Source organism: Ochotona curzoniae, unplaced genomic scaffold (assembly GCF_017591425.1).
Source record: "Ochotona curzoniae isolate NIBS_2020 unplaced genomic scaffold, NIBS_Ocur_1.0 contig_66, whole genome shotgun sequence".
In the NCBI taxonomy this organism is placed as follows: Eukaryota; Metazoa; Chordata; class Mammalia; order Lagomorpha; family Ochotonidae; genus Ochotona; species Ochotona curzoniae.
In genome coordinates, this window is record NW_024466512.1 from 238,136 (window position 1) to 265,689 (window position 27,554).

Here is a 27,554-nt window from a genome sequence, read left to right on the forward strand (position 1 = left end):
ACCCCAGGAGGACACTGACCCCAGGAGCACACTGACTGCAGGGGCACACTGACCCCAGGAGCACACTGGCCCCAGGGTACACTGACCCCAGGAGCACACTGGCCCCAGGGTACACTGACCCCAGGAGCACACTGACCCCAGGGGCACACTGACCCCAGGGGCACAGTGACCCCAGGAGGACACTCACCCCAGGGTACACTCACCCCAGGAGTACACTGACCCCAGGGGCACAGTGACCCCAGGGGCACCCTGATCCAGGAGCACACACTGACCCCAGGAGCACACACTGAGCCCGGGACTGTACTCATCTCTTTACTTGGTGGGAGTTATTCTCTGGGATAACCCCTCTGGGAGCACACTGACCCCTGGATTACTTTGAACCCTCACCATGGACTACTCTCTGGTGGCTTTTGAAGCCTCTGCCCCCAGCTGGTCCTTCTTCCTAATTCCCCTGGCTCCACTTTGCTGAGGGCCGCACTGCCAGCTCCCTGCTGTTGTCTTTACATCAAATGTCATCCAGAATGTTAGTCTGTGAGGTGCAAACTCTGTCTGGAAAGGTTCTCCCAGAATACCCGGAGCCCCACCTGCTGCAGGCCCCGCTGCCAGCCTCCGGGAACCGCCCCCGTTTGGGCGCTGCCTCAGGGTGGCAGTGGCTGAGCTGTGCCAAGTGTGCCTCAGTGGGGCAAGCTCCCAAAACACCAGGTTTACCCTACCAACAGAAGACATGCTTATCCCACTGAGCATGCATCCTTCCTGGGTGCTGACCCTGTGCCTCGTGCATTTCAGGGCCGGCAAGTGTCCTATGCCCTCCCAGCTCTCATGCAGGGCTTACAGCACCGGTGGAACTGGGCTTCCTTCTAGTTGGGCCAGGTTTCTCCAGAGATAGCTTGGTTCTGGCCATGACCTGGGTGGACTTGGAGCCCTGGTCTTCTCCGTGTGACCAGACGCTGTCCCCCATCTGCCTAGACATCTGAGAGTTCGGAGGGCCTGCCTCCCCTGCCCAGTGACCAGTGCAGTCCGCCGGTCCTGGAGCCTGGACCCATGGCCACAGTTCCACGTGGCTGCAGAGGTGAGAGCTGCGTGCAACTACTGCCTCACACTGGCCGGACCTCTGAGATGTGTGTACAGCCACGTGGACTGTGGGCTGGACTGGGAACTTTGCCCCATGCATTGGGGTAGGCTGTGTTTCCCACAGCCAAGGCAGCGGCGGACAGGTGTCTTCACAGGTGCACAGCTTCCCTTTAAGCAGGAGGCTTTGCTTTGCTCTAGGCTTTCAGAGGCTCATGGCTGAGGCAGGGTGGCCCTTGGTGGTGGGTAGCAGAAGGCGAGGGCCCTGGTCCCTGCGCCTGCTCAGCACTTCCCCCAGGCGCTGGAGACCCCTCCAAGCTCCCCATGATCCTCCAGGAGGAAGAGGAGCAAGGCTGCTCCTCCTGCTGTCCCAGGGAGGATCTCAGGCCTTCCTGTGCCAGGGAAGGCTGTGGCTGAGCCAGTGCCATCCCCAGGCCCCACACTTCTCCACCTGAGGTGCCCCTCAGAGCCCTCACTCCTGGGCAGGTCCTGGTTGTGGGGGTGCTGCTGGCCCTGTGGGGACCTGGGGCCTCTCCTGGAGAGCGACCCTGCCTCTCCAGCGACAGCAACGCCCCTCCCTGGGCCCCTCAGAGCTGGGGATGAGGGAGGCCCAGGCAGAGCAGGTAGGGGGAGGGGAAACCAGGTTGTGGTCTTCGGCCCTGGACAGGTGGGAGATGGGTGAGGTCGCCCTGCTGACACCGGGCTGAGAGGAGGAGACCACCAACTTGCCCTTGAATGACTAAAGCAGGCAACCCAAGTGGGCAATGCATGGTCCTGGCCGAGGGATCTGGCCATGTGGCCTGGGCACTCCGGTACCTGCTCCTGGGCAAAGCAGCGTTGGTCTGGTCTCTGCTCACGCTGGAAGCCCCAAGGCGGCAGCAGTGATGGGTGAAAGGCTGACCTAGCAGCACTGTGGGTACCAGCTGGGCAGCTTTATCAAGCGGGACCGGCAGGCGGAGAGAGGGCCGTCAATTAAATCAGCCACCTGCCTGGCCCTGCTGGCTGCTGCGGGATCTGGCCTCAAAGGCGCCCAGCGCGGGCTTGCACGCCATCCCGGCTTCAAACCTTCAAACGCGGATAGTGGAGAGCTCAGGCTCCTGCATGGGCCGGCTTGGGGACAGGCCCGGCTTTGAACACGCTTCGATGCTGCCTACAGAGGGCCGGGCATGTCCACGCAGCCCGTGGAGCTGCTGCCTTTTAAAGCTTATTTTTAACTGGAACATCCAGCCCAGGCCTGGGGCGGGGCTGGGGGCTGGCCTGTCCCCAGAGAGGCATCTGAGATCCAAATAAGAAAGATGTTTTTAGATCTGTCCCCAGAGCTGCCCTGGTGTGCACCCATGGCTTACCCGCACACCCACATAACAAGCAGATGCCTCAGGCCCAGGCTTCTGTTGGTGGAGTGGACACTGCTTGGCTGACCATGGTGCCCAAGGCCCTCAGGGGTTCATCCTGGCCTCTGGTCCCTGAAGCCAGGCAGGCCCGGGCCCCACCTTCCTGCAATGGTAGTCAGTCAGCCCACCGGCCCCCGCCCCTGTGTGCCAGATCCAGGGCAGGGTGTGCTGATGGTGGGAGAGGAGTGGCCAGGAAGAAGCCTGAGGTGCCCTGCTCAGGGCCAGCCCTGCGACAACCCCTGCCACAGCCAGCTACCAGCGATGGGAACCCAGCCTGCCGGCCCCCAATGAAGTCCATGTAATTTGGCCCAAGCCTGGTCAGCCCAGGGTGTTGTCCAGGCCAGCTGTACCCTCATCCCTGGAGGTGTCCCCAGGAGCTGCTCCTGGAGGGTGGGTTGTCCGACCCAGCCAGGTGGCAGCTGCGTGGTGACAAGAAGGGGGTGGGAGTCAGAGTATAGGAGCAGCCATGGATACCCCAAGCAACTTTGAGACTTCAGAGCCACCCGAACCCTCCTACAGAGACCTCCCACCCTGGAGTCTCCCACCCTGGAGTCCTCTCACCCTGGAGTCCTCTCACCCTGGAGTCCTCACACCCTGGAGTCCTCACATCACAGAGCCCTCCCACCCTGGAGCCCTCGCACCCTGGAGCCCTCACACCCTGGAGCCCTCACATCACAGAGCCCTCCCACCCTGAGTCTCCCACCCTGGAGCCCTCACATCACAGAGCCCTCCCACCCTGAGTCTCCCACCCTGGAGCCCTCGCACCCTGGAGCCCTCACACCCTGGAGCCCTCACATCACAGAGCCCTCCCACCCTGGAGTCTCCCACCCTGGAGCCCTCACATCACAGAGCCCTCTCACCCTGGAGTCTCCCACCCTGGAGCCCTCGCACCCTGGAGCCCTCACACCCTGGAGCCCTCACATCACAGAGCCCTCCCACCCTGAGTCTCCCACCCTGGAGCCCTCACATCACAGAGCCCTCCCATCCTGGAGTCTCCCACCCTGGAGTCTCCCACCCCAGGAAGGGAAGACAGAAGTGAACACAGCCCTGCAGAGGCATAAACCCCCAAATCCCAGCAACCTGACAGCTGCCATGTGGAAGCCACACATCAGTGCAGGCCAGCGACCAGGGGTGAAATGAGTGGAAATGGTCCCTGATGCGCTGGCTGGACTGCCCAGCAGCCCTGGTGCTGCTCATCACAACTCAAGGGACGAAGCCAGAGCTGGGCAACCTGCAGTGGACTCTTCAAAGGGCACATCTGGAGTCTGGGAGCCCCTGCCAGACCATGTGACTCCTGTGCTCTGAGCCGTGAGCTCTGCTTGGAGCCAGGGGGACATTTGCTGGCCCTGCTGGGCTCCGGCCTCACCTAGCAAACACCCAGCAACACACAGTGTCCACGTACACACCACAGGCCCATGCCACACAGCAACACACTCATGCTGCACACTACACACAGGAACACACTCATGTTACATACTGCAAGATGCTCATGCTGCATACTGCACACTCATGCGACATGCCACACACAGGAACACGCTCATGCTACATGCCACATGCTCATGCCACAGGCACAGCTATGACCACAGCCACATGCCCATGCTACAGGCACATGCTCACACTACACACTCATACCTGATCACACCTAACATACATGCCACAGGCACGTTCTGTCTGCTCACAACATGCATACATACCTAGGAGCACACCCAGCCTGGGGGGGTCAGGCTGACCTGGGTGGACACCCCAGCAAGTTCCTTAGCCCATCGTGGGGACACAGGGACAAAGGCCAACCTGTGGCCACTGAGAGCTTCACCAGGCCAACTTCCTGTGTTCCCCACAAAAGCTGTGAAGAGCTGAGGGGAGCTCCCTGTCACCCTGAGCCCCAGGGCAGGTGGGAGGAATGAGAGAGGGCAGGTTAAGGTCAGCAGGCAGGATGGGTCTGCACCACTCAGCCAGTGTCTGGTCCTGTCTTCATTCAGTCTCCTTAGAGGGCACAAGGTCACCCCATGTCAAAGCAGCAGGGACCCTGGTCCGTCCACTTCCATCAGACAGGAAGTCACAGGGTTAGTAAATAGCAGACCACAAGGCTGATGACTGAGTATTCATCCTCCATTCCCCAGTGGTGAGGAGCGGGGCTGGTCCCCCTCCCCTTCCTGTGTTTTCCACTTGGTCCTACAGAGGGGCTCCCCCTCAGGAGTGTGGCTGTTCCCGGGGTCACCTTGGTGACACCTCAAGGGGCCCTCGCCCCAGCCTCTGGTGTAACTCACAGATGCCAAAGACTGACGTCGCATGGCACACGTCAGGACCCTGTTGTACAGCGGGTGAAGCTGCAGCTGGCGGTGCTGTCATCCCAAATGGGAGCCTGTGTTCCGGTCCGGCAGCAGAGGACGGCCCACATGCCTGGACCCTGCACGTGGGGTGCAGCCGGGCCTAGCCCTGCGGTTGCAGCCACCTGGGGAGAGAATTGACAGATGGAAGATTTCTCTCTTATTCAGTCTCTAAATGCAAATGAAAATCAATTAAAATGTGTGAAGGCAAATACTTGCTTTGGTAACTTGAGACGCGGAGATGGAGGAAGTGGCTGTAAAACGCCCTGTGCGTGGCCTGTGCATGTTGGAATCAGGTGTGAGCTCTGTTCTGGGGAGAAGGCCGTAGTGACTGGGAGATGCACGGCGGTCCAGGCCCCCAGGCCCTGCACGTGTGGGAGCGAAAGCTCCCCTCTCGGCTTCTCCCGACAGAGAGGTCGGTGGGTGGTCCCCATCCTGACAAAGGCTCAATGTCCCAGTCAGATGGAACTTGCCCCACCCAAGAAGGAGTGCAGGATGTGCAGAGGGCACGGGCATTGGCCTGCTGTAGACATGGGGGTGCTGGGACGTGGGGTATCCAGGTGCCAGGTTCTTGGCTTTGCAGAGTGGGACACACTGCCCCCCTGTGGCTCCCTGGGCAATTGCAGGATTCCACCAGGGCCACCCCAGGAGGAGCAGTCAGGCTGCTCTCCTGAAAGTATTAGGATCCCGCTCACCTCTGGGCCTCACTGTGTGGGCCTGGTCCCCAGGGAAGAACCCTTTGTCCCCGCTGATGATGTCACAGCTGTCTTGCTTCCCTGGTCTGGGAGACGGCTGTGCACAGCTGCCCGTGATGCTGCTGGCTGGCATGGCACAGCAGGACCAGCATGAGTGGGTCTCTGTCTGGCTGCTGACCCAGAGCTCCAAGCCCCCTAGGATTTCCTCAGGGGCAGGAACCTTTTCTGCATGGTGCTGGTCCCAGGAGCCCCAGTTTGGAGCTCTCGGCTCTGCCCCAGCCCTGGGGGTGGGGGGAAAGTGGCCGAGAGGCAGCTGCCTGGTGAAGCCTCTGACTGTGGGTTTGGAGGGCGTGCAGGTGCCAACCACATCCCATCCCATGGGACAGACATACCTGCCCGTGGGTGCTCTGTGCTTCGACAGCCTGCTGCTCACGTCTGTGGGAGGGCAGAAGTCCTCACAATCACACCTATGCATGCCAGCCAGCGTCTCAAAAGCTCCCCAAGCCGTCACAGCAGGTCACTGGCCCTGGACCTGGAGCCCAGGGTCGGTGGTCCAGCAGGATCCGGACAGGTGGCCAGTCTAGAGGGGCTTGGGCTTCAGTCCTGCAGTGCCTGGGAAAACCCAGTGTTTCTGGGGCAAAACTGCACGGGGTACAGGATTGCTATCTCCCCATGTGCCTGGATGTTTGCCTGTTATATCACACAGCGTCCCATGACGCACACATGCCTTCCCGTGAATCTGTGTTCTGGCGTACACTGTCCTGTGACACATGCAGGTCATATTGTAGCCCAATTCTGAGTCTGGACACACATACATGTAATTTGTACTGAAATGCTCCCCTCTTGTCTGCTCTTGGCTGGGTGAGGCCGTTGACCTCGCACTCCATGCCCTGGTGCTTCTCACATTCAGGTGCCGTCCGCCCAGCATGCAGCCAAGGCAGGGCGCCCCCTCACTCCCTGACCAACAGGCTCATCAGTAGAGATACGAGGCTGCCACAGGCTTCATACCAGGCAGTCTGCTTCCTCCTCATGGCAGGGCATAGAGGACTGAGCTGTCCTGAAGACAGGACCAGGGCTCCCACCCTGGAGGGCATGGGAGGGCGTTGTTATGCTTCTCGGCACAAAGCAGCTGCTCAGGTGCCAGTCCTTGTAGCCATCTCTCCACCTTCAGGCAAGAGCAGTGCCTCCCCTTTAGCAACACTTCCTTCCCTGGGACCTCTGCTGGGAGGGAAGGCCTGGGTCCTGGGGCTGCCCCTCTGCCAAAGGTGCTTCCCGGCAAGTCTGTTCTAGGGGCTGGCCTGCTCCCCCAGTCCCTGCCAGTACATCTGGAATTCCTCCTCCACCGCCTGCCCTTCACTCCCTCTCCTTGGCTGGCACCCTGGCTGCCCGCCCCTCCCGGGTCCCGAGTGGGCCAGCAGCCGCAGCACTGCCTCACCTGCCCCAGCGGCGTCCTTGCTTGCCCTGGCCTGCCGGCTCCTCAGTAGCAACCCAGGACCCTCAGGACTCGGTCCTCGGAGGGCGGCCCCGGCAGCTGTGGCTCGGCCGCGCCCCAGCGCCCCGGCACTCCGCCGGACTTGGCTGAGCCAGTGTGGCCAAGCCGCCCACCGTAGCCGGCGTCTCTTGGTTGCTAGGCAACCGCCGCAGGTCCGCGGCCGCTACAAACTGACCTGGGCAACAGACAGAGCCGGCGCCATGGACCTGGCTATCACGAAGGAGCTGGCCCACGCGGACAGCCAGCAGGGTGAGACCCTAGGACTCATTCTCACTGTCCCTGGGGGCATCCTGGGCCCCGTGAGCCCCCGGGGAGGACGAGGCCTCCACCAAAGAGGCCCCAGCACCCACGGTCTCATGACCTCGGCCTCGGGGGAGGCTCCAGCCAGTTTGATCTCTGGAGGTCCACCAGCTTCTTCTGGAGGTCCACCGGCTCTCACCCTGCCTGTTCCACAGACACAGCCTCACTCAGAAGAGCCTATGAACTGATCAAGTCCGCCAACCGCGGCAAGTCCGAGTTTGACCCCTCAGAAAGCTTCAGCCCTGACTTGTTTGTTCTGTGTGCTGAGCAGGCCCTCAAGGTAGCTCCTTCAAGGGTCCTGGTGGGCTGGCAGGGGGCATGATGGCTGGGGTACAGGTGGGGGTCAGGGCCTGGCACAAGTTGGGGCAGGGGGCTGGCACAGTGAGGGATGAGAGGCTGGGGCACAGATGGGGAGCAGGGACTGGGGTACAGGTGGGGGCAGGGGCCTGGCACAGGTGAAGGATGAGAGGTTGGGGCACAGGTGGGGGCAGGGGCCTGGCAAGGCGGGGGGCGGGGTTTGGGGTGCAGGTGGGGAGCAGGGGCTGGGGTACAGGTGGGGGGCAGGGGCCTGGCACAGGTGGGGAGCAGGGGCCTGGCACAGGTGGGGCAGACAGACAGTGATGTTGGCTTTCTCCTGGTGGCGGTGGGGTCTCTGCAGATGGGGCAGCCGGAGATGAGTGAGGACTGTATTCAGATGTACTTCAGGGTGAAAGGGCCGGTCACCCAGTTCCTCGGCCGAGCGCACCTATGCAGGGCCCAGCTGTGCGCCCCCAAGTCCTCTGACAACCTGGTGAGCACGGCTTCTGCATCTTGGCAACCATCTCACACCCCCATCGCCTTGCAGTGCGGCCTTGGACTGCAGGGCAATGGGCAGGGCCGTAAGGGGCAGGGGTGCGGGGCTGTGCTCCTGTGCCGGGCGGCTGAGATGGCCCTGGGAGGTCTGCTGAGGTCATGGTGTTCCAGTGGAAGTTCCCTCTACACTGTTTTAGGAGGAGTTTGAGAACTGCGTGACTCAGTACATGAAGGCTATAAACTTCGCAAAAGGAGAGCCACGGTAGGCGTGATCCTGCCCGCTGGTTGGTTCCACAGGCCGCTCCGGGGCTCAGGCGCGATGTGGACAGCTGGGGTCTCTGCCCGTTTCCCAGCTGCTGCCCAGACTGTGTGCTGCAGTTCTCCTGGGGCTCGGAGCTCTGGGTACCCAGAGCGTGGTTTGGGGACTTGCAGGTGTGTTAGGAGGCTGTCTTCCTCACGCACCCCCCTTCTGACTGTCCCCAGGGCCGCCTCAGCTGAGTGTCTTGGGTTTGGGAGTTCCTGAGTGGGGAGGAGGGCCGCCTGAGCCAGGCCTGCTGCTCCAGGGAGGTGGTTCCAGCAACCCAGTTGAGGCTTCCTTCCCCAGTGTTGAGGCCGCAAGCTGTGGATGTGGCTGGCACTGGGGGCACAGTGTGTTCACACGGGCAGCGTTTGGGGATCTGGGTGTCCCCCAGATGGCCGGCCCTGGCGCCAATGACCCAGGCAGAGTGGCCCTGGCCACAGCAGTTCCCTCCTGGAAAAGCTGGAGGAAGTACAAGGCCAGGCCTGTGCGCTGGGTGCCGAGCGGATACCCTGGAGGAGCCGGCGTCTGCTGCCGGAGACGCCAACCTCTCCCCTCCTGGACACCGAAAGAGCAGAGTGTCTGTGCCCACAGCAAACGCACCTGGTGGGGCCTTGCCCCACTCCACAGGCCCCACGGGGCACATGGCATTTGTGCCCAGAATGTGTTGGATCCCTGTGAGGTCACTGACTGAGGTCAGCAGTTGCAGAAAGCTCCCTTGACCCCTCCCTTGTTGTCGCTGCCCTGGCCAGCCGTTGTGCCCGCTGCCCAGGTCAGTTGGTCAGGCCCCACTGAGCTGGAGCTGCTCGGGTGGCTGCTGCCACCTGCCGGAGCTGCTTGGAAATGCGGCTATCTTGGGTTGCAGGTACTACTTCCTGGTGTTCAACGCCTCTGTCCTCTACTGGCGAATGGTGAGGCCGTTCCTGAAGCCCGGCTTCCGCCACCACGTGATCCCCAGCCTCTTCCAGATTGTGCACGTGCTAAATCAGACTGACGAGGAAGATAAGGACTGGCGCGCGGAGCTCATGCTGTGAGTGGAGGGGCTGGTCCTTGGGGACCCCACCCTGGCCCCCATTGGCACTGGCTGGCCTTTAACAAGCTTGCTGTTTACTAACGTCTCCTGTGCGATTGGCATGCCGAGGGCTCCCTCCCCTGTGTCTGGGGTGGCCTGGCTCTCTCAGTTCCCGCTGGCCCTTCCTGGGAAAGCCCAGACCCAGGAGGCGCATAAGCCGCTGCCCGCAGGACATCATCCTGAAGTGATGGGGCCCACAGCTGCAAGGCCTGCTGGGAACCTGGCCACCATGTGCCAGGGCAGCCAGCAGTGTCCTGCTCAGCCCGGCCATCCGTGTCCAGGGAGCTCCTCGAGTGTTACCTGGAGGCTGGCAGGAAGGAGGAGGCAGCCAAGTTCTGCTGCTCGGCCGCACCGTTCATCAAAGCACACGTGCCCCAGCGGTACCGACATCTGTACTCCATGATGGTGAGCCTTGCACCGCGGAGACAGCCCGGCAGACAGCTGCTCCGGGGCAACCACGGGTTCAGAAGTCCAAGTGAAAGCGGGCTTGTAGGCCTGACAGGGAGGCGTGTGAACAAAGTGAAGGAATGCAGCTTACTTTCTCTAAACAGGCATGGCAAAGATCTTGCTCTGTTACTCCTAAAATGTTCTTGTAGTGGCTCTGAGTTTTCCATCAATTCAAGATTTGTAACTGTACAAGTAATGACAAACATGGCCACCAAAAGCATTCCTCACTTAACACCTTTTATTTGTAGTGGACCAGCTTCATTTAATGTAAAAGTTCACGAAAACCTGTGGGAGGAATGTGTGCAGAACGGCACGGACATGCAGCTGCCTGCCTTCCTGTTTGTACCCAGATGGCTTCGTGGCCTCGCGACAGCTGCGTTAGAGCGATGGACATATCATGCATCCCTGTGTCTGGCAGGTGCGGCACGAATTAATGGATGATCTACAGTTACAGGAAGAAAAGAAAAATTCCATCAGCCTGTCCATCTCTTACAACATTAGCATGCTGAAAGCGTAAGTGACTGGGGTTGGTGGGCAAGTCAGAAGACTCAGTCCCTCTGGAGGGAGGCCTGGCACAGCAAGTGAGTAGGAGAGACCTTGGCGGTGCCCTGAGGAGTGGGCCAGGCGAGATGGTCGGAGGAGACCCCGGGCTGCTGCACTGCCCTCCCAGCAGACGTGGTGGGGTGAGGCCAGAGAGCCCCAACCACACGGGGAAGCTTCACAGCCAGGAAAGGTGGGAGAGGCATCAGCTGTGTCCCGGCCGGGTGGGACACAGCACACAGGATTTCAGATATGTCTGTGAGATGGAGCAAAACCAGGGTGACTTGTGGGCAAGCTCCTGGTGGGAGGTTGGGAGCAGGGAGGGAGTGTCCCACAGAGCAGTGAGGGCTCCTTGTGCAAGTTTGGTGTGAAGGGGCCGTGAGGACTTGAGGTAATGGTAGGTACTAACTAGGATGGCAGTGACCATGGTGGACTCGAGGCTGAGGGGGTGAAGGGTGAGGGGACGAGGTCAGAGTCTGAGGTGAGGGGTCAGAGTGGGAAGTGAGAGGTGAGAGGTCAGAGTTGGAGGTGAGAGGTGAGGGGTCAGAGTGGGAGGTGAGAGGTTGGAGTAGGAGGTGAGGGGTCAGAGTGGGAGGTGAGGTGAGGGGTCAGAGTGGGAGGGGAAGGGTGAGGGGTCAGAGTGGGGGGAGAGAGGGGAGGGGTCAGGGTGAGAGGTGGGAGGTGAGAGGTCAGAGTGGGAGGTGAGGGATGAGGGGCCAGATTGATAGGTGAGGGGTCAGAGTGAGAGGTGAGAGGTGAGGGGTCAGAGTGTTGGAAGTGAAGGGAATTTCCTGTGAGAGTCATGTGACTTTAGATGCCCTGAGCAGCAGAGGGTCTGGCTTGGCCAGTGGAATGTGTAAACACCTGTGTGCTGTTTCTGGTGGGGCTGGAAGCTTCCGGTGAGTCAGGGAAGCGGTGCAGCAATGTCATGGGAGGTGGCGTTGTTATGACCCTTTCCGTGGGAAACATCAGTGTGGAGTCGTAGAATTTTTCTTGGAATAATCTTAGTGAACGTGACAGGATGTTTGGATTCATCCTAGAAAACTGAATAAAAATGAGTTACCAGAAGACGCGAGCAGAATCCTGAAGACGGCCCATAAGCATCTGGGTTTCTACAACCACCAACGCTTTCCTTCCATCAGAGATGAAAAGTGAGTGTGTGTCTCCATCTACATCCTCCTCTTTCACTGTGTGCCCACTGGGACGGGGGGCAAGTGGGCAGAGCGCCGCCTGCACCAGGGCCGCTCTGCTTCTCCCAGGCACTTATGTCCTGAGGTTTGCTCAGCCACTCAGGTCATGTGGGCCCAACAGCATCTCAGAACACCAGGAGCAGTACAGGGCGCTCCCCCCTCCACCGAGCCAAGCCTTTGTTGCACGTCCCAGGCCCTCGTTTCTGTCTGGTGCTAGCAGTGGTCTGCCGGGGGACTGGAGCAGGTGCCTGAGCTGCGGGCTCATCTTCCCGAGAACCTGATGTTCGGGTCCTCAGTGATTTCCTTAGGAACTCCATGCACTCTCCACAGTCTGTACTTGATTGATTGACTTACTTACTTATTCATTTTGAAAGGAAGATTAAGGAAGTGGGGTGGGTCTCTCATCCTGTCCTGCACTCCCCACAAAGGCCGCACTCCCAAGCATGACAGGCGTGCTCAGTGCTAGCAGTGTTCCTTTTCAAAGCTCATGTGGCCTCTGAGCTTCTTTTTTTTTTTACCTTGCATTGTTTTAATGTACATGTCTACATACAGATCGTCAGTGGACAAGAGTGGACTGGTGGGCGTGTGCATTGTTGGCATTGTGTCGGTGTTGTGTGCCTGCTCCAAGGATGGAGGGCCGGGCTTCGCAGTGGGAGCGCTGGGTCTGGGAGTGGGAACGCTGGGATCCGGGGCAGAAGACCCGAGTTCCAGAATGGGAATGCTTGGTTCTGCAGCGGGAGAGTTGGGCTCTGTGGTGGGAACCTCCTGCTGTGAGGCCTGCAGACACAGATGCTTTGTGCCCCAGCTGCTGGGTGGCCATGCCATTAGCCCGATGCCTCTCCCAAAGCGGCCTGACATAAACACCTGTGGGAGGATGGGGGGTTGCATGCGATGGGGGCTCAGCTCTGGGATTACCTGCACGCCTGCCTCCTGGTGGAGTGAGGGGAATCACTCCAGATGCCCCACTGCTTCATCTCATGCAGCTCGGACCTGCCAGTAACAAAATCTCCCTCATTGCTCTGGTTCTTGTGTCCATGTCTTCTGCTGCTGGCTGAGCTGGATGCTCGTCAGGCAGGTGCTGACATGTCCCCATCACTCACCCAAGTGGGGTGCTTTGTCTCTGCTGATCCAGGATGCTCCTGCTCTTTGAATTGGCTCGTCTCTCCTTGACCTTGAAGTGCGAGGAGATCTCTGCTGACTGCCTCTCAGACCTGAAGAAAATGGACAGCCAAGTAAGGGTCAGTGACTGCTGCTGACCAGAGGCATGGCAGGCACCCCGTGTGCGTGTCCGGGACGGGTGTACCACAGTGACGGAAGGGCCAGCAGGTGGGGGAGCTTGGGCACGGCGGGCACCCCGTGTGCTTGTCCGGGTGTACCACAGTGACGGAAGGGCCAGCAGGTGGGGGAGCTTGGGCACGGCGGGCACCCCGTGTGTGTGTCCGGGTGTACCACAGTGACGGAAGGGCCAGCAGGTGGGGGAGCTTGGGCACGGCGGGCACCCCGTGTGCGTGTCCGGGGCGGGTGTACCACAGTGACGGAAGGGCCAGCAGGTGGGGGAGCTTGGGCACGGCGGGCACCCCGTGTGCGTGTCCGGGTGTAATACTGTAAGGGTTAATTGTACAGGTGACTGTACTCCTGGAAGTCTGGAATCTCCAAAGAGACACCTGCATCTTGTTATGAGCAAAGCTCCTGTTTCCTAAAAGACCAGGAGGCAGGACATAGGAATAATCGTGGAGTTTTTGGATTTAGGGCAAGACAGCTGCCTCCGAGGCCTGCTGCTTCATTACTGTCTGCGTTGAAGTGATATGATTGGGACCCCCAAGCCTATATGTTGTAAATTCCTGTCACATGCTTTCTGTTTTGTGGTAGGAGTGGGCTGGTCTACACTGCATGCATCCTGAGTGTGCTGGGCAGTGGGCTGATCTACACTGCATGCATCCTGAGTGTGCTGGGCAGTGGGCTGGTCTACACTGCATGCATCCTCAGCCTGCGGTGGATTCTGAGCTCTGGGTTTCTACGCAGAATTTTCTACGCAGGGTTCTAAGTGAAACCTGTTTGCTGAACTTGGGGGAGGAAGTATCTGAAATTGGCTTCGTTATTGAAAAGCTCAAGGTTGTGTTCGGTAGGGAGTCGCCTTGCTGCTGTTACAGTGTGCACATCAGGCTAGCTGGTGTGGAACCGTCTGCGTTTGTTTACCCCCCTGCTGTTGGGAGTCACTTTACTGCTGTTGCAGTGTGCACAGACAGGCTGGCTGGTGTGGAACCGTCTGGGTTTATCTGTCACCCCTGTAGTCGTGTAGCTTGCTTGCTGGGTTTCTGAGTAGCACCCACCACATCTTGAAACGCTCTGTGACGCAAATGAATGCTTGCGCTCCTTCTGCCTGCAGGACCCTGGGAAGCTGATAGAAATCGAGTGTCTGGAGTGCGAACTGGAAGCTTTGAAGCTGGAAAGCAGATTCAAAGTCTACACCCGGGCGGCTGTTGAGGTGAGGCTTGGCAGCGTCGTGCGGGGTGCTGGAGTGGGTGCTAAGGATGTCCTCTGGACCTGTGCTGGACCCGCCCCTGCGCAGGACAGGTCATGCCGGGAGGGAGGTGGGAGAGCTCCCTCCCCCATCGCAGTGCTGCCTAGACCTGGCTCACATGGACCCCGGAGCGGCATCCCTCACAGCCGCTCATGGGCCAGGAGCTGTGGGCGCGCCAGGCCCTGCATGGTGGGAGACAGGCCCTGGGGAATGAGGCAGGCGAGGAGAGTGTGAGTGGGCATGATAAAGAAGACCCCTGTGCTGGGGGGCGCGGAGCCCCATGTGGGTGAGAACTCATCTGTCCTGGGCAGTGCCAGGTCAACTGGGGCAGGTCATTGGGCACTGTCACTGACTCAGGGATGCCATCTGACACATGGGATTGGAGTACCCAGGCCTCAATGCGGCCCATGGTCTCAGGTCAGCACCAGCTGGACCAGGCCATGCCTTGCACACCCTTCAGAACCATCTGCTGCCTGCTCCATAGGCCCAGCTGAACATCGTGAAGAGACTGGATGTGCTGCTGCAGCGTGCGGTCCGCCTGGGGGACGCACGTGTTGTCCACGTGGTGTGCGCCACCCTGTGGGATGCCTGCCTGCCCCTGCTGCAGCACAACTTGCGGCACCACCTGCGGAAGCCTCTGGGCAGCATTGCAGAGGTCCTGGAGAAGGTGGACAGGTGGCTGTGCCCGCAGGCGGGGCCCCGGGCAGGGTGGGAGCAAAGTGGGCAGGGCTCCAGGGAAGGCGGATGGAGCTGCTGGGCTGAGGCCTTGGCCCTTCCCGGGGTGCCCGTGGGCTGAGGCCTTGGCCCTCCCCGGGGTGCCCGTGGGCTGACACTGTCCTTGAGGGTGACTTTCTTGGCCTGCAAGGGGCCACCAGTGGGCCTGTTGCATGAACCCCTCCTGCTGTGGCAGTTGGTGGAGAACGTCTTTTCACTTGCTGGTGGTGTTTGCTTGGGGTCTCCTGGTGAGGGACCCTGTGCCCCACGCCTGGCTTGGCACTGCCAGCGGCCATGTGGGCTCACACTGCAGTTCCTGGAAGAACTGGCATTTCCCATGGGCGGTGGCTCACGGACCCTCTTTGTTCTCTCGTCACATGACCCTCAGCCGGGCGCGGTTCTTATGTCAGTGATTTTTCCTTTAGATGTTTCCACTTTTTCCAGGTTCTGTTCTCTGCTGGAAGGCCATGTCCTTTTCTCGCTGACACTGGAGGAGGTGCTTGGGCACCCTGACCTTGTAGTGTCTGTCCAGCACCCAGCCCATCCGTGTCAGCCGTCCCCTTGTGTTTCTAGTGATTTTTGTCAGGTGCATCCTGATGACATTCTGAATTGCATTTTGCTTTCTTTCAGAAAGGGGTTTGTTTTCACTCAGTTTGTGCCTCAGTTGTAGTTAGCGTTTTTGGAGCTGTGTGGGGTCATGTCTTGGGTGATGCTGGGCCCGCCCTCCTGGCATAAGGCTTTGCTGTTGGGCTCTCTCAGGGTAGGGCTGCTCTGGGGCTTAGACCCCTGTGACTCTGGTGTCCCAGATCTTGGCGAGCCACTGGCCAGGCTCCTCCCCTCTGGCTGAGCTGACCAGCAACACCCCTGGCATAGGGAGAGCCGGCTTGCCCCTGCCCCTCCCAGCCGAGCCTGGACTCAGCAGTGCTCATTGCTGGCTCTGCGATCCTGGGGGACTGGGGAACCCTCCACTCAGGCTTGCTATGGCCTGATATGGCCACCTCAGGGACACCACCTGTCCACAGCCTCATGACCCTACTGCGCTGCCAAGTGCACATGGAGCTGGCATACATCGAGGAGGATGAGGACCGGCTGGAGCCCGCCATGCAGCATCTGCAGAAGGCCATGGGCCTCGACAGCTTGGGCCTCTACCAGGACAGGCTCCAGATGGCTGCAAACCGGCTGCGCCTGTGTACCATGCTGTACCAGTGCCCAGAGCGTGCAGAGGACAAGGCCATCCTGGCCATCGAGCAGGTACCACATGGGGAGAAAGGAGGGGACTTCCCAGTACCCACCCTACCCTGGGCATGTCCCTGGAGCTCCAGGGCTCTCTGCTGGCTGCAGGCTCCAAGGAGCCACCACTCACTGGTGGCCCCTTGCAGGCCAAGAAAGTCACCCTCAAGGACAGTGTCAGGAAGCAGCGAGCCCTCCTGGTGAACGCGGGGTTGGCCTTGGCGCCCGACACCTTCCAGATTGTGCTGGACAGTGAGAATGAGGCTAAAGGTGAGCTCCAGCTTGGCTCAGCTCTGGGGCTGCTCAGGCATGCCCTACCTCTCCCCTCCCCACCCCTGTACTGCACATGTGGGGCCCCTGGCTTTCCGGGAAGCTTGAGGCACCACAGCGGGCACCTTGGCTGCCAACACGCCACTTCAAGCCTCCCAGGAGCCAGGGGAGGGATGACCTCTCCTTGCACTGCCATGTCCCTCAGCACCTGAGCAGACACAAGGTCAGGCATGGGGTGAGCTGAGGGGTTATCAGCCAGTACCACCCAGGGGATGACCAGCACTGCCCAGGGATGACCAGCACGGCCCAGGGATGACCAGCACGGCCCAGGGATGGCCAGCACTGCCCGGGGGATGACCAGCACGGCCCAGGGATGGCCAGCACTGCCCAGGGATGGCCAGCATTGCCTGGAGGATGGCCAGTACTGCCCGGGGCATGGCCAGCATGGCCCAGGGATGGCCAGCACTGCCCAGGAACGGTCAGTACTGCCCAGGGGACAGCCAGCACACTTGGGGGATAGCCAGAACAGCCTGGGACGGCCAGCATTATGCAGCAGCCCTCAGGGACTCATGGGCTTTGGCCTGGGCTGCTGTCGGTCTCACAGAGGCTTACCTGCTCACACTAAGCTAAGGTCGCATCCCTGTGGGGTTGATCCTGTTCTCAGTGTCCACTGGAAAGAACAGAGGCCGGTTCACCTACCTGTTCGCGAAGGCACGGCACCACATGATCAGTGTGGACAAGGCGGCGGGACACCTGCGGCGCCTGGGGCATGAAAATGACAAAGAGAGGTGAGTTACAGAGAGGCCCAGCCCAGTGCAGCCCAGTCGGGGGTTGTCCCAGTCGGGAGTCTGGGAGCTGGAGATCCCTGAGGCCCAGATCTCCATGCTGGGAGACACTTCCCTTCTTGGGTGGGAAGACATGCCGGACACCTGGAGTGGGAGGTGATGATGTGCACGTGGGTAAAGGGCAAAGGGCAGCCTCATGCTGGGCATATGGTGTGAGGGTCACCTCACCAGCCAAGTGACACATGCCCAGGCCCCTGGGTGTGGCCTCAGCTGCTATCCTGATGGCCAAGGGTTGGGGTGATGTCCATGAAGAGCTGTGGTTGCCCGGAGACCCCACTCAAGCAGGTCACTACCAGAAACACATGGCCCCGCCCTCTGGTTCCCCTAGGCAGCGTCCCAGCACAAGTGCTGTTTGTGGGTTCTGCCCCTCGGGGTTTGGGCTCCCAGGGTCTGGGCATCAGGGAGTGTGATCTTTGGGGTTGTCCACGTCCTACTCATGCGGGAGACTAGGGCTGTCCATGACACAGAGACCAGAACAGGCCCCTAAGAGTTTCCCAGCACCTGCCAGGTGGTGTTGGGGCATAGCCCCTGACCTGGTACAGTGCCTGCCTGGTACATCTGCCCGCCTGGGGCATGGCTGCCACCTGGGCCTGGGCGTGGCTGCCATGGGGGCTTCTCCCCATACCCTGGGCCTGGGGCATGGCTGCTACCTGGGCCTGGGCGTGGCTGCCTTAGGGTGCTCCCCAGCCTGTGCCTTCTGGCTGGCTGACTGACCCTTTCCCATGGGTCCTGTGAGCAGGATAGAGATCTGGATGGAGCTCTCCAAGGTTGCCCGAAAGCAGGGAGTGTGGGATGTCTGTCGGGCAGCGAGCCGCTTCTGTCTGCTCTATGACAACATCAAGGCGAGGAGACCACTGAGGGTGCGAAAAGGTGAGCACCATGCAGGGTCCAGGGTGAGTGCCACCTGTGGTCTTAGGTGAGTGGCACATGGGGTCCAGGGTGAGTGCCACATGGGGTCCAGGGTGAGTGCCACATGGGGTCCAGGGTGAGTGCCACGTGTGGTCTTAGGTGAGTGCCACATGGGGTCCAGGGTGAGTGCCATGTGGGGTCCAGGGTGAGTGCCACGTGGGGTCCAGGGTGAGTGCCACGTGTGGTCTTAGGTGAGTGCCACATGGGGTCCAGGGTGAGTGCCACATGGGGTCCAGGGTGAGTGCCACGTGTGGTCTTAGGTGAGTGCCACATGGGGTCCAGGGTGAGTGCCATGTGGGGTCCAGGATGAGTGCCACGTGGGGTCCAGGGTGAGTGCCACATGGGGTCCAGGGTGAGTGCCACGTGTGGTCTTAGGTGAGTGCCACATGGGGTCCAGGGTGAGTGCCACCTGGGATCCAGGGTGAGTGCCACCTGGGGTCCAGGGTGAGTGCCACTGGGGTCCAAGGTGAGTGCCACGCAGGTCACCCCCAGCCGTCATGGGTGCTCCTATATCTGGGGCCTCGGCAACCTGGATGAGCCTCCATGTGAGGCCTCTCTGATGCCGTGGAGTCAGCCAGCCACAGCTGAGGGATGCTGGGTTAGCGCGTCTGTGAGAACACACACTGTGCGCAGTGCAGTAATTGCAGTGCTGTTTCCAGGGTGGTTGAGTACTTGGTGAATTGTACGTTCTATGGGTCATTGCATTGTGGTCCTCCGGGGTGGTGGAGTGCCTGGGGAATTGCAGTGTGGTCCTCTAGGGTGGTCGAGTGCCTGGGGAATTGTATACCCTATGCCTATTTGTATCAGGGACTTGGATACTCGCCTGTTCTGCCCTATTTTCTGCTGACCTTGAGTGACTGCCCGCAACTCCGGTCATCACCGCCATTCTTGCTTCTGGGCAGCTGTGTGTCTGGCCATGAGCTGGCTGTCCCTGGTCTATGGAGGGTCAGCAGGGAGGCCAGAGCTGGTGTGGGAGCCTGCAGGCTCAGGGCAGACACTGTGGTGTGACCAGACTCACTGCCTCGGGGCAGGTGTGTGCTGGGCTGCCTGCCAGAGCAGGGTCCTAGAACTGAGCCAGAACCCCAAGCCCAGGAGGACTTAGACCCTGGACAGTCAGGAGGAGGCAGCAGATGGAAGAGGTGTTGGAGGGGTCAGGAGGGGGAGAGACAGAGTTCTCTTGGGCCCAGAAAGTTTGCCAGCCTCCCCACAGCACCTGCAGGCTTGAGCTGTAGATGCTGTCCCTGGGAGCTCCCCAGAGACCCCTGTTCCCACATGGTCTGGCCTGCCCAGAGCGCAAGTTGGCTATGAGCCAGGTGGGCTAGGCGCCCAGTGCTGTACTTCCTGCAAACAGTGGCTCTGCTCCCCCAGGAAAGAAGAAGAAAGGTGGGGAGGGGCCCACTCAGGACTCCAGGGCTGTACCAGAGGCTTCCCTACAGCAGCAGCTGCTGCCCGACCTGCTGAGGGGGTTTGCGGAGGTGGGATTCATCAACGCCGAGGTACGTGCCACATCCAGGCCAGTGCTGTCCACCAGGCCCCCTTGCCCATTTTCATACCACAGCAGACACACGTGACCATGGCACCCCACACTTCGCACCTTCGTGTGCCAGGGAAGCTTTCCTGGAGGACCAGAGTCCACGGCCATACTTGTGGGTGTGGGTTCATGGATTGTGAGCAGTGACTGCTGTTCCCAGTGTCACAGCCCTTGAAAGGGGCGGGTACTTGCTAAAAGGGCCAGGGCTGCGCCTCACTGTCCAGGCCCTGTCCACAGAGGCCCAGACTGTGGCTGGCTGGATCCAAACCCTGCCAGGGCTCCTGGGCTGACCCCCTGACCCAGGCCTGGGTGGCGGTCTTCAGGGCCATTCTTGAGTAAATTCATTTGGGCTTCCTGGGCTGAGTGATGCTCTAGATTACCGAGGCTGTGAGCACCAGACCTGTGCTGTGGGCTCAGGGCGTGGGGCTGATTGTGGAGCTGGCACAGTGAACCCAGGGCATGGCTGAGGGATTGGGCAGCTCAGACTGGTAGTGCACACTCTACCCTCTGCAGCACTCAAATTCACGGAAAGGGGCTACCCAGTGTCCCCCACATGCCCCTATACCCACAGCCTCTGTGCTGGGTTCCTTGCATCTACCCAGCCCCTGACACACTCTGCTGTGTCCCCAACCTGTCCCCATGCCCTCTGTGCTGTCCCCACTCTGTCTCCAGCTGTCCCCACCCTGTCCCCATGCCCTCTGTACTGTCCCCACCCTGTTCTCCATGCCCTCTGTGCTGTCCCCACCCTGTCCTCCATACCCTCTGTGCTGTGTCCCTACCCTGTCCTCCATACCCTCTGCTGTCCCCACCCTGTCCTCCATACCCTCTGTGCTGTCCCCACCCTGTCCTCCATGCCCTCTGCTGTGTCCCTACCCTGTCCTCCATACCCTCTGTGCTGTCCCTACCCTGTCCTCCATACCCTCTGCTGTCCCCACCCTGTCCTCCATACCCTCTGTGCTGTCCCTACCCTGTCCTCCATGCCCTCTGCTGTGTCCCTACCCTGTCCTCCATACCCTCTGTGTTGTCCCCACCCTGTCCTCCATACCCTCTGCTGTCCCCACCCTGTCCTCCATACCCTCTGTGCTGTCCCTACCCTGTCCTCCATGCCCTCTGCTATGTCCCCACCCTGTCCTCCATACCCTCTGTGCTGTCCCTACCCTGTCCTCCATGCCCTCTGTGCTGTCCCCACCCTGTCCTCCATACCCTCTGCTGTCCCCACCCTGTCCTCCATGCCCTCTGTGCTGTCCCTACCCTGTCCTCCATGCCCTCTGCTGTGTCCCCACCCTGTCCTCCATACCCTCTGTATTGTCCCCACCCTGTCCTCCATGCCCTCTGTGCTGTCCCCACCCTGTCCTCCATACCCTCTGCTGTCCCCACCCTGTCCTCCATACCCTCTGCTGTCCCTACCCTGCCCTCCATACCCTCTGCTGTCCCCACCCTGTCCTCCATACCCTCTGTGCTGTCCCTACCCTGTCCTCCATGCCCTCTGCTGTGTCCCTACACTGTCCCCCATGCCCTCTGCTGTGTCCCCCACTCTGTCCCCATGCTCTATGCTGTGTGCCCCATCTCACATATCCCCCCACTACCCTCTCTTGTTGCCCCCTGCTGCTCAGGCCACTGTCCACTTGCTGCGGTCAGAAGGTGTGGAGCTGAATGACCCACCTGTTCCTCCTGAGGATTTGAGCCAACACCCGGCTGGCTATGTGCCAGAGGCCCCAGAGACAAGCACAGAATGGATCACGTATAGGTCAGCTATGCTGGTGACTGTGGGTGTCACTGTGGGGCCACGGGCCCAGGGTCTTCTGGGTAGACTGCCTGGGGACCAGTGTGATGGGTGGAAGCCATGATGGCCCATCAGCCTCTGGCAGGCCCAGCGGGAGACCAGACAGGGTCTGCAAACCAGAGGTCCTGGACTGAATGGGCAAAACACCTGGCTCTTAGAGGGTGCATGTTCCCTGCCCTTCCAAGCCGGCTGTGAGGCTGGCTGACCTTGTCCATGCCCAGGGCAGTGCCTAAGCGAGGAAGACTGAGGTGCAGGCAGCACGGAGAGGAGGCAAGAAGGTGAAGGGGAAGTTACAGAGGTGGACAGGCCAGCCCAGGCCAAGCCTTGACAGTTGTGCTCAGCGTGGATGATCCCAGAATGAGGGAAGGCTAGCAAGGAGCAGCTGCAAGGGTCCAGGTGGGAGTGAGACCAAGGGGGCAAGCTTGGCCCGAATTGGGCAAGCTGTGCCAGACAGTGCCAGGTGGCAGTGGAGGTGGGGTGGGGGCAGAACGCAGGGCCCTCCAGGTCTCTCTGTGCACTCCCACCCTGCAGGCCCCAGCAGCTGCATCTGAAAGTTACCCCACCCTCTGTGAGGCTGCAGGGGACCAGCTTGGGGTCGCCTCAGATCTCCCTGGTGTGTGCTCTTCAGGACCTGGATAGAAAGCCTGTCGCAGTACGCCATGAGCAACTGGCTGCGCTCGGCAGAAATCGGCCAGGAGATAGGAGAAGCTTGGATTGTGCAGAATGCCATGGTCTACGTCCTGAACCACAACCGCCACCTCATCGAGGCAGGGCGACAGAAGGAGCTGGTGGAGGCCCTGTACCACCTGCTGAACATCGTCAGGGACACAGGCCACAACGGGTGGGTGTGCACCATCACTCCCATGCTGAAGCCAGAAATGTGGGTAATGAGGGGGTCGGGATTTCTGTAGTGGCAGAGGGCTGAGGTGGTATGGACAAGCAGGGGGGTGGGGTGCAGGGTGGTTTGGGGGGAGGGTGGGTGAGAGGGAAGGGAAGGGTCGGGGTGCATCAGCGGTGCTCACCCTGTGGCAGGCCCCTAGGACCTGGACCAATGGCTCCCTCCTCATGGCATGGCTGCCCAACTGGGAGCAGCCCTGGGGCCACTTTCAGCTGTTTTCCATGTTGTCACCCCATGATGTTTCCAGTGAGAAATGTGGAAGATTCAGTGCAAACCCTGGGGACTCGTGACTGGCTGTTGACAGCTGCCCCTCATGGCCACCGGCACAGCAGGCACGGTGTCACCTAGGCAGTGGGCATGGTGTCAGCTGGACAGTGGGCACAGTGTCACCTGGGCAGTGGGCACGTTGCGACCTGGGCAGTGGGCAGGGTGTCGCCTGGGCTGTGGGTCTGGTGTCACCTGGGCAGTGGGCACGTTGTGACCTGGGCAGTGGGTACAGTGTCACCTGGGCAGAGGGCATGGTGTCACCTGGACAGTGGGCACAGTGTCACCTGGGCAGTGGGCACGTTGTGACCTGGGCAGTGGGCAGGGTGTCACCTGGGCAGAGGGCAGGGTGTCACCTGGGCAGAGGGCATGGTGTCACCTGGGCCATGGGCACGTTGTGACCTGGGCAGTGGGTATAGTGTCACCTGGGCAGAGGGCATGGTGTCACCTGGGCAGTGGGCACGTTGTGACCTGGGCAGTGGGCACGTTGTGACCTGGGCAGAGGGCATGGTGTCACCTGGACAGAGGGCATGGTGTCACCTGGACAGAGGGCATGGTGTCACCTGGGCTGTGGGCATGGTCTCACCTGGGCTGTGGGCAGGGTGTCACCTGGGCTGTGGGCACAGTGTCACCTGGGCTGTGGGTACTACCCATCTTCCCACAGCCAAGACCAAGAGCAGTTCCTCTCATGGTGGGGAGATAGGGACAGCTTGCTCCGGCAGCTCACTGTGCATGGGTCGTCCCAGCTGAGCTGGCATTGTGTGTGGCACTCTTGTTGCAGGGATGTGCAGACCTTGGCTGTGCTGTGCAGTGCCTTGGCACGAGGCCTTATCATCAGTTGGATCCCAACCCAGACACCAGAGAAGTCCAAGAAGCTGGGGCGGCCCATCATGCAGCATACCACGCTGGACTCGGGAGCCACCAATGATATCAGGACAGCAGTGGAGGTGCAGCCGGGGGTGGGAGGAGAGACACCAGGGGCCTGAGCCTGGAATGTGGGGCCTGGGTAGTGTGAGGCTTGTCGGGGTGGAGCTGTGAGCCAGGGGTGAGGCCTGCTAAGGTGTGGAGGGTGTGAGCCGGGGTGTGAGGGTAGGGAGGGAGTAGGGGGGAGTAAGGGGGTGAGGGTAGGGAGGGTGTAGGGGGGAGTAGGGGGTGAGGGTAAGGAGGGGAAGGGGGGAGTAGGGGAGTGAGGGTAGGGAGAGTGTAGGGGATGAGCCGGGGGGTGAGGGTAGGGAGGGTGTAGGGGGGAGTAGGGGGTGAGGGTAGGGAGGGTGTAGGGGGGAGTAGGGGTGTGAGGGTAGGGAGGGAGTAGGGGGGAGTAAGGGGGTGAGGGTAGGGAGGGTGTAGGGGGGAGTAGGGGTGTGAGGGTAAGGAGGGGAAGGGGGGAGTAGGGGAGTGAGGGTAGGGAGGGTGTAGGGGGGAGTAGGGGTGTGAGGGTAGGGAGGGTGTAGGGGATGAGCCAGGGGGTGAGGGTAGGGAGGGTGTAGGGGGTGAGCCGGGGGGTGAGGGTAGGGAGGGTGTAGGGGGGAGTAGGGGGTGCAGGTAGGGAGGGTGTAGGGGGGAGTAGGGGTGTGAGGGTAGGGAGGGTGTAGGGGGGAGTAGGGGTGTGAGGGTAAGGAGGGGAAGGGGGGAGTAGGGGAGTGAGGGTAGGGAGGGTGTAGGGGGGAGTAGGGGAGTGAGGGTAGGGAGGGTGTAGGGGGGAGTAGGGGGGTGAGGGTAGGGAGGGTGTAGGGGGGAGTAGGGGGGTGAGGGTAGGGAGGGTGTAGGGGCGAGCCGGGGGGTGAGGGTAAGGAGGGGGAGGGGGGAGTAGGGGAGTGAGGGTAAGGAGGGGGAGGGGGGAGTAGGGGAGTGAGGGTAAGGAGGGTGTAGGGGGGAGTAGGGGGGTGAGGGTAGGGAGGGTGTAGGGGGGAGTAGGGGGGTGAGGGTAGGGAGGGTGTAGGGGCGAGCCGGGGGGTGAGGCCTGCCAGTGTCGGGGCGTGAGCTGGGGTGTGAGTCCTAAGGGTGACTCGGGTAGCAGTGTGACCATCCTCTTAGAAAAGCACCTGACCCAGCATGTGGTCAGATGAGGCTGGCGTGCCCCCACACTGAGTTCTGGGTGACTGGGCATGTAATGGTTAGGGAGAATTTCTGGTGCTGTCCAGAGCTCTGAGCACCCTCACCCTTTGTAACTGAGCAGTCAGCCAAAGCCTGAGAGTGAGTTGTTGGGACCATCAGAGCTCAGCAGGGCAGGTGGTATTAGTGGGCCCAGTGGGCTCAGCAGGGCCAGGCCCTGGGCTGGCAGAAGCGGGTGAGGCTGAACAAAAGGACGGTGCTACTGTGGACGCCCCAGCATCAGAGGCTTGGCCTTTAGGCTGTGTCCGTCACTTGCAGACCCACAGGTGCCGTTGGGGGAGCTGGGGGCACTGCACCGAGGTGCAGAGAAAGGGGTAGAGAGGCAAGGGCAGGGGGCTGGTCATGGAGTGAGCACCTCCTGGGGCCAGGCCATGGGGATGCTGAAGTGTGGAGTGAGAAGTGCATCCTGTCAGTCCTGTCTTGTCTATCTCAGGTCTGCGAGTTTGCCCTGAACCTCATGGATGGGAGTGGCTCTGAGGAGGTGGTGTGCATGAGCACACGGCAGCAGTTGGTGGCCACCTGGGTGAAGGCCAAGCAGCTACAGCAGCAGCAGATAGGGCCACGGCTGGGCCCTGAAGGGCAGGTGCGCCTGTGTCCTGTCCCTGGGGCCACTGGGCGCTAGCTACACACCGTGTGTCACAGCATCTTTAGGCCCACGTTCTGGGTAACTGGGTTGGTTGCCCTTGGGACACAGGGCAGGAGGCTGAGGCACAGAAGCCCTGCTGGACTGCTGTCTGGACCCTCTGTAGCTGGTCCTCCTAGGCAGGGTGCAGGGCCTTTGAGCTTGAAGACCGAGGACTGGGGAGGGGCGGACCCAGGCCCCTGACCTTGACTGCTGTGACGTGACCGGTCAGTGATCAGGAAGCCCCAGGAGCCTGGCTGAGGATGGGGACAGGGCCTGGGCCAGGTCGAGAGATTTTGCTGAAAGCCAAGGAAGGTGGGGCTCAGGGTGGGTCCTGGCAGAAACTGCCAGTCCAGCTGCCACCTGTGTCCATGGGCTCCTGAGGTCATGGCCTCTGGATGACCCAAGGTAACATGGTCGTGGTGCCACACAGCCTGACCATAGCACCCCCAGGGTCGGCCAGTTCTCGCTGCAGAGCCAGCATGCCATGAGGCCCCCTCAGGGCCCCCTTGCAGCCCCATGAGGCCCCCTCAGGGCCCCCTCGCAGCCCCAGGAACTGCAGCTACTCATCCTCTCCCACAGAGCATGCCCGAGGATGTCAACGCCGTGACCAGAGTGCTCGTGGCCTTAGAAATGTACTCATGCAATGGGCAGGGCCTCCTGGACTTCAGTGTGCCTCCCCTGGCCCAGGTAAGCACCCCAGACCTCACCGTCCCTCCCTGGCCCATGTAGGTGTCAGCTGCAAAGAGGCCCTGACCCCAAGACAAGGAGAGCAGGGTCAGAGTCCTCCCTGAGGTCTCCCCAGTGGATGCTGTCTGAGCTTGACCTCAGTTTCATGTCTGGAACCTCCATCCTAGATGCCCTGATGTGGCAGCTTTGCCCCAGGAGACAGCCTGAGGGGGTCTGGTCATCCCCTGCCATTGGTGCTGTATCCCGGGGGCCTCACAGTGCTGGGTCCTAAACGTGTGGGCCACCTGGGCACCTGACACGTCTTCCCTCCACCTCCTGGAAGGTGGTGAAGATGGCTTCCGAGTGCAACTGGTTGGACCCCCTGGTAGAGCTGCAGGCTCTGACCCGGCTAGCCCACTTCGCCTTTGCAGCCCATGACCACGAGGCCGCCATGGCCTGTGCCCACAGGGCCATGGAGATGGGCATCAAGTACCTGCGGATGCTTGGTCCGTAAGTAGCCCTGTGGCAGGTCCTTGTCATGCCCCTGCGGTGTAGACCTGTGGTGTCCTCACATGTCCTCATGTGTCCCTGTGGTGTAGATGCAGTGTCCTTGCAGCGTAGACCTGTGGTGTCCTTGTGGGGCAGATGTGTCATCATGGTATCCGCACCATGCAGACCATGGCCCAAGCTCCTCACGGTGTAGACTCGTCCTGAGCAGAAGTGGGGTGGGGAGGGCAAGGCCCAACTTCTGAGCACCTGCTGACCATCAGGGTCGAGGCCCGGCTTATGGCAGAGATGCTGAGCACCGCGGCAGGCATCCAGGGCAGGAGCATCATGGAGAACCTGAAGGGCAGGAAGCAAGTGCGGCTGGTGGCGGCCAAGGCCTTCATGGAGAGTGCCAGGTGCCTAGCAACTGGACAAAGGGGCTGAGGGCGGGTCAGAAGCCTAGGGCACTGAGCAGTGGGAATGGGGCATGCACCCCAGGGCGACTTTGCCTCCTCTGAGTGTCCAGAAGCTATGGGGCCGAGCAGGTGCTGCCCTGAGAGCTGTGGTCTGCACCCACCCAGCCCAGCATGTTTGCAGGTTTGGGAGCATTGCAGGCAACAGTGCCCTGGTGATGCTGGCCGCGCGGCAGTACTGGAATGCCTGGCTGCCTTTCCTGTCCTCAGCAGTCAGCAGGAAGAAGGCCAAGGGTGCCATCCAGCGGATCATCAACCTCATCAACAAGACGGAAGCCAAACCGCAGGTGCCTGGTTGAGGGACGGGACTGATGGGCCAGGTGCCAAGGACACCCAGACCCCGTGGAACTGTCCGGCTGAGCGCAAAGCTGGCCTGGACCTGCCCATACTCCTTGTCCTCCTAGAGGTCCCTTTCAGAGCCACACACTGTGTTGAACCCCTGACCCTGTGGCCTGAGGTTTGTGGCTCCTGGTGCAAATCAAGGTTGAGGGTAGCGCCTGTGCCTGGGGTCTCCCCTCCACCCGGGTACCCGCAGGGCCCCGTCCTGCTGCTGGGCTTCGGGGCTTTGAGGCTTCCTTTGTTGTGGGTTAGCCTAGTTAAAGGCTTGTCAGCTTT

At 60.9% G+C, this 27,554-nt stretch overlaps 1 protein-coding gene across 1 annotated transcript in view; it reads left to right on the forward strand.

Moving 5' to 3' along the window:
* The first annotated feature begins 7,173 nt into the window (after nt 1–7,173).
* The window catches only part of CFAP46 (cilia and flagella associated protein 46), a 46,050-nt gene continuing 25,669 nt past the window's right edge, over nt 7,174–27,554 (forward strand). The window contains exons 1-24 of the mRNA XM_040992475.1: nt 7,174–7,222; nt 7,429–7,553; nt 7,932–8,063; nt 8,263–8,327; nt 9,229–9,393; nt 9,717–9,840; nt 10,301–10,395; nt 11,463–11,573; nt 12,745–12,844; nt 13,999–14,097; nt 14,618–14,808; nt 15,870–16,098; nt 16,227–16,347; nt 17,012–17,135; nt 17,932–18,062; nt 19,470–19,597; nt 21,246–21,379; nt 22,044–22,256; nt 23,359–23,524; nt 25,123–25,272; nt 25,894–26,001; nt 26,324–26,490; nt 26,751–26,882; nt 27,064–27,226. Of these exons, the coding sequence (XP_040848409.1) occupies nt 7,174–7,222; nt 7,429–7,553; nt 7,932–8,063; nt 8,263–8,327; nt 9,229–9,393; nt 9,717–9,840; nt 10,301–10,395; nt 11,463–11,573; nt 12,745–12,844; nt 13,999–14,097; nt 14,618–14,808; nt 15,870–16,098; nt 16,227–16,347; nt 17,012–17,135; nt 17,932–18,062; nt 19,470–19,597; nt 21,246–21,379; nt 22,044–22,256; nt 23,359–23,524; nt 25,123–25,272; nt 25,894–26,001; nt 26,324–26,490; nt 26,751–26,882; nt 27,064–27,226 (3,222 nt within the window). The remainder of the gene's footprint in view (nt 7,223–7,428; nt 7,554–7,931; nt 8,064–8,262; nt 8,328–9,228; nt 9,394–9,716; nt 9,841–10,300; nt 10,396–11,462; nt 11,574–12,744; nt 12,845–13,998; nt 14,098–14,617; nt 14,809–15,869; nt 16,099–16,226; nt 16,348–17,011; nt 17,136–17,931; nt 18,063–19,469; nt 19,598–21,245; nt 21,380–22,043; nt 22,257–23,358; nt 23,525–25,122; nt 25,273–25,893; nt 26,002–26,323; nt 26,491–26,750; nt 26,883–27,063; nt 27,227–27,554) is intronic.